Source organism: Hydra vulgaris, chromosome 07 (genome assembly GCF_038396675.1).
Source record: "Hydra vulgaris chromosome 07, alternate assembly HydraT2T_AEP".
Taxonomy (NCBI): Eukaryota; Metazoa; Cnidaria; class Hydrozoa; order Anthoathecata; family Hydridae; genus Hydra; species Hydra vulgaris.
Window position 1 is genome coordinate 16572725 of NC_088926.1, and position 6000 is coordinate 16578724.

The following is a 6000-nucleotide window of genomic DNA, read 5'->3' on the forward strand; positions in this document are numbered from 1 at the left end:
TTAACAAAATATTCTCAGGAAGTAGGCAAAAGATATTGAACCTTGAGTTTGCTAAGCAAATAACTTGCACCTCTTTTCCTTGGAGCTTGATTTGGTTAATCATAAAATATATAATTGATGGAGCTTTGTGTCACTTATTGCTCTTTTTATGGAGAAACCATGTAGGAACATAGACTTGGACAATATAGGTTACCAAAATAATTAATTCAGAATCAGGAACTAGTACTCGGACATATAAAGACATCAACCTTATTGCCAATGTTAATCAACGAGAATGATTAAGGAGACCAGTTTTCCGACTTGAATATTTAACACTCATATTTCCAGTGACAATTGCAATGCAATATTCATATAAAAGCCTCTGTTCACTACTTAAATCATCTAAAATTTCTTTTTCTAAAACAATAATTGGAGACTTAATAACACCAAAATTAACAACTAAATTAAGCTCATTATTGATAATTGCCATTTTACCTATTGTTCCAGCAAAATGGTTTGGTGAATTAGTTGCTCCATTAATTTTACCATTAATACCAAAGCAAACAAACTCTCTGTTATTTTCAACGGATTTTAGGTCTGAATATACTTTAAGATCACATGTGCAGAAACTGATATCAAAAAGCCTATCCAATTTTTTAGAAGTGTTTTTTTCTGTTAATCTTTGTATTTACTTCGGTTAAGTAACCATGATAAGTTAAGAAGTACTCCAACTTTTTTTTCTACACAATAAGTGGACATTAATGGTAGCCGAGTGTTAACTTTTTTCCAAATCATGATTATTTTTTCAGCTATCAGTTTTACAATTTCGCTAAAGCAATAACTTGGATAAATATTGTTAAGAAAATAAAAATCTTGAATAATCTGTCTGTTTGTGGGTGGTTCTGTATTTGCAAGAGGGTTAGGACTTCCACCAAACTTTCTTTTTGTGTAATTTTGTGTTTTACGCTTGTTTGAAAACATTATTCTTCGTCCTCAAAAATTTTTTTTTACCCACACAATTAAAACATTTGTTTATTTTGCGTAAGTGCGGCTATCTTTAATTTGTATAAAAATGTTAGTGGTAAAGATGGCGTTGCAAAAAATTTTATTAATTAAATTTTTTTAATTAAATGTATCAATATTTAAAATCATTTTAGCTCAACTTAAACTTCATTAAAACAAAAAAAATTTTACCAAGCACATTTTTTTCATCTACTAATCAAATCTCTTTATTAACAAGCCTCTGATTCCTGCCCTAATTCCCATCATCATCATTCCCCATCATCCCTAATTCCCATCAGCTGCCCAAAAAAAGAATAGTTTTCCAAGCTAGTTTTTATTGATATGTTTTTATTGATAACATTTTTCTTTTCGCCTTTTCTTTTGTCATGTTTGGAACGAAATAAAAAAGTAACAATAAAAAGTAAAGTAGATCATGAGATAAATAAAAACATGATATGAGTATGAGAAATAAATACGTGAGTATGATAAGCAGCATTCTGCTGTAGTGATTTGTAGTGATTTGTAGTGATTTGTGGTTGCACAAATAGACATGGCTATCATAATAACATGTATGCATGCATGTATGCAAACATACATACATACATACATATATAGTAGTTTTTTCAAAAACAAACAAATATTATTTATAATTATTTCTTTAGATTATATTGGGCGATTACTTCTAAAAAAAAAGACGATAAATTACCTTTAATAATTTACACTTAAAAACGAGAATACAAAATGGTTGCTAAGAAACAAAGTCGTTTTAGATTATCCGAGAAAAGAGAGTCAAAAACTAAAGTTTGTTCGAAAATGTTGACATCATGCATGAACAATTTAAAGAAGATACCACTTGAGAATTTTTGTAATATATAGTTTATTTTTTTTCCGTTAATAATATTTTTTATTATTTCTTTTATCATTTAAAGACTAAACCCCCAAAAAAGATACCACTTTAAAATTTTTGTAATATAGTTTGTTTTTTTTTTAAGTTGATAATATTTTTTATTATATTTCTTTTATCATTTAAAGATTTAACCCAAAAAATGATATAATTAAAAAAGTATCTTTTTGGGGGTTGAATCCTTCAGTTTTTAAAAGGAAGTTATATGTCAGTACAAGATTATAATTTTATGCAACTTTGACACTTCCCATTGTATGTAATAAAACTGTTTAAAAAAATTAATCAATTATGAATTGTAAAGTTTATTCCATACGTTAGGAATTTAAATAACAAGCTTGCATGAATATCACTATATCAAAGACTTTATTTTGTTATGTTGATTAAAACAGTTTTGATAAGAGGTTTATTAATGACGCTTTTGCTGACGTTGTTAACAAATATTTGATCGCTGATTTAGTTTGTAGCAAAATATTAGTAATTACTTTTTAAATTTTTATTCTAGATATTAGCTATTTTATCAATAAATTTGTTTTTTTAAACATTTCAGTTATTGGAAAAATAAAAGCAAGGCTGTAATTATTAATTTTTAGTTAATTTCCTAATTTAACGAATTTGGTTATGCTTGATGTTTAGTAAATAAGTTCAGTGCTATTTAAAAAACAGATTCGCGTACTATTATTAAGTGTGTAATCAAATTAAAAAATAGCGGCAAAATAACATTTTACCCAAAAAATAGAAAACGCATATTAGACGTCTAGAAAACGTTTAGACTTCTTTATAGTAATTGACTTTAGTTTCAGTTGTTTTGTATATTGAATAATATTTGTTTTTGCTTCGTCAATGTCATTTGTTTTAGTGAAAGTAGAGGATTTTTGCCGGGTATTCCCGGCGATTTCTTATGTTTCACTATTCTTGTTACCTCTGAAAATTATCAAACGTGATTCAAAGCAAACATACAAAGTATTTCAAATACAGAACGCTGCATGTTCTTTAGCGGCTTATAAAACGTGAGTTTAAGCAAACATAAGGTCATTATTAGAAATACGAAACGCTAGTCACTCATTAAAATTTATAAGTAAAGAGATTTTTAAAGAGGTTAGGTTCTTTCCTGTATTGACAATTTCAACTCTGTTTTGTTTCAATTGGTTAAAAGTTTTAAAACTTTCTTTAATATTCTTACTATTTTTTTTAATCCAAAAACTAATATCTTTGTTTTAATATATAACTTAGATTCGCCGAAATATTGTTTATTATGGCTGATTCTGCGTCGATATAATTTTCAAATGCAAAAAGAAACGAACAAGCCATATGTTTGAAATGTGCAAAAAAATTTTATTCTGCTATAAGGGCTCGTCAGTCAGTGGATTAATAAGACAATTGCAACATGATCATAAAATTATTATTATTTTAACTTAAATGACAATCAAAATGCTGGTCCAAATAACTGTGCGAAAGTCCCTGCAAAAGCGAGTAGGTCTCTTGCATCATTTTATTTTAAGAGACAGTCTTTAGCAGAGATTGTGGCCGTTTATGGATTTTCAATTCACGGAATATGCAAAAGTGAGTTCATTCGTCAACCATTAAGTGAAAAATCGATTTTGAACCCTCAAATGTCAGTAATTACTGTCTAATATCTGTCCTCTCTGTTTTTTCAAAATTTTTAGAGCGAATTTTGTTTAACCAAGTATACAATCATCTTACTATTAATAATACATGAACCAATACAACTTCATGAGAAACAACTCTACAGAACATGCAATAATTCATCTCACTCGAAACATAACTGAATCATTTGAAAATCAGAAATTACTTTACGCTTTTTTATAGACTTATCTAAGGCGTTTGACACAATTGACCATTAAACACTTTTTAAAAAACTTGAATATTATGGTATTACCGGAAAAGTTTTAATGTTACTTAAAAGTTACCTAAAAAATCGCAAACAGTATGTCCACGTCGAAGGATCTTCTTTACCTTACTTTCTAAATATAATCTGTGGAGTTCCACAAGGATCTATACTAGGACCCTTATTATTTTTAATGTATGTAAATGATCTCTATAAAGCCTCAAAATTAACAACAATCATGTTTGCTGATGATACTAACCTCTTCTTATCATTTAATAATATCAATAAACTTTTTAATGATATGAATATTGAGTTAACAAAAATCTCTAATTGGTTGAAATCAAACAAACTATCGCTCAATATTGAAAAGACTAAATGGACTCTCTTTTATCCAGCATTTAAAAAACTTTTACTCCCAAGTGATATGTCTATACTTTATATTGATAATATTCAAATAAAAAGATTAACGTCTACAAACTTTTTAGGTATTATTATAGATGAAAAGCTATTTTGGAAGAAATCACATCAGAAACTTACGTAGTAAAATGGCAAAAAGTATTGGAGTCTTGTATAAAGTAAGAAGCGTTTTGAATAAATATCTACTAATTCAACTTTATTACTTTTTTATACATTGTCATATTAATTATGTTAATATTGTGTGGGGAAGCGCTTACAAAAGTAATTTAAAACCACTTTATTATCAACAGAAGCACATTGCGCGACTTCAAACATCGTCTTACTCAAAATCTCTCTTAATTAATATGAATATTCTTAATATATATCAGGTAAATGTTTTTAATGCTCTTTGTTTTATGTTCAAATGATCAACTCTGTGTTTATGTTCAAGTGACCAACTCTTCTCCAACCCCCTTTCTTGATTTATATTCTTTAAAAGAAAAAAATAAGTTCTTTTAGAAGTTATAATTCTATTAAACAACCAAAACTTTTTTTAATTTTTTCAATTGATAATATACTTACATACTTTTAAATTATACTTAGCTCTTTAATACCTAAATATTAATTTATTTTATTCAGTATTAATTTAAATTTACTATTTGTATACATTTATTTGAATATAATTGAATGTTGCATTGACTACGATATTTGGTTTATATATATTTTATTTTATTTACGCTATTATATTGAACGACTTTAAATGTAAATACAATAGCTGCGCTAGGTTTTGATCTTTATTTAAGCTTGTATTATTAACTACGTATATATATTTCTTATTTTGTATATGTACTACAAACTCTCTGAATTTAAAAAAAAAAAAAAAGTATATGTATACGTATGTATATGTGTGTGTGTGTATGTATGTGTATGTATATGTGTTTATATGTGTATGTGTTTATATGAATATGAATATATATATATGTGTTTATATGTATATGGATATATATACATAAGTGTGTGTATGTGTATATATGTATGTATATGTGTGTATGTATGCATGTATTTATGCATGAATGTATGTATGTATGTATGTATGTATGTATGTATGTATGTATGTATGTATGTATGTATGTATGTATGTATGTATGTATGTATGTATGTATGTATGTATGTATGTATGTATGTATGTATGTATGTATGTATGTATGTATGTATGTATGTATGTATGTATGTATGTATGTATGTATGTATGTATGTATGTATGTATGTATGTATGTATGTATGTATGTATGTATGTATGTATGTATGTACTATTGCGGCAGAAAGTAAGTATACACCCTACCCAAATCGTAAAAATAATAGTTTAATGTGGTATTTCTTATTTTTAGAAACATAATAGAAGCAATTATTGCATTCTGTGAATTTACTTAATCAATATTCTTTGCGCTTCCTGTTTACAATAGCAAGTGTGACTCATGTTGTGTACTAAAAATTAAACTTTAAAGAGTTAACTTTGTGTTGTTTAATTGTGCAAATTTTGAAGACAAGGTTAGTAATTGTTTTACAATGTTATAGTATTGTTATTATAATTAAGTTTTTAATAACAATTAACAAATAACTTTTTTTTATTGTCCTAAAAACTTTCAAAATGGTTCTGACCAGTTTTGACTTTAGGCCAAATTATTATTATCCATTGTTGAGATGCATGTTGGGTTTTAGAGAATTTTTAGTTACAATTTGTTAGTTTAAGCTAATACTGATTAATTAATGTCTTTGGTTTTTCATTATTCATATTTGGCCATTTGTCTGATATATTTTGTGTAATTTTTCATTTTTATATTTGAAGGTATGCTCAAATATCGTCGACTGACAA

The 6000-nt window shown here is 26.8% G+C and overlaps 1 protein-coding gene across 1 annotated transcript in view; it reads left to right on the forward strand.

Moving 5' to 3' along the window:
• Positions 1–2178, forward strand: part of LOC100212517 (proton-coupled folate transporter) — a 28250-nt gene extending 26072 nt beyond the window's left edge. Inside the window, exon 6 of the mRNA XM_065801206.1 lies at positions 1644–2178. Coding sequence (XP_065657278.1) covers positions 1644–1707 — 64 coding nt within the window. The 3' untranslated portion in view covers positions 1708–2178. The remainder of the gene's footprint in view (positions 1–1643) is intronic.
• The last annotated feature ends 3822 nt before the right edge of the window (positions 2179–6000 follow it).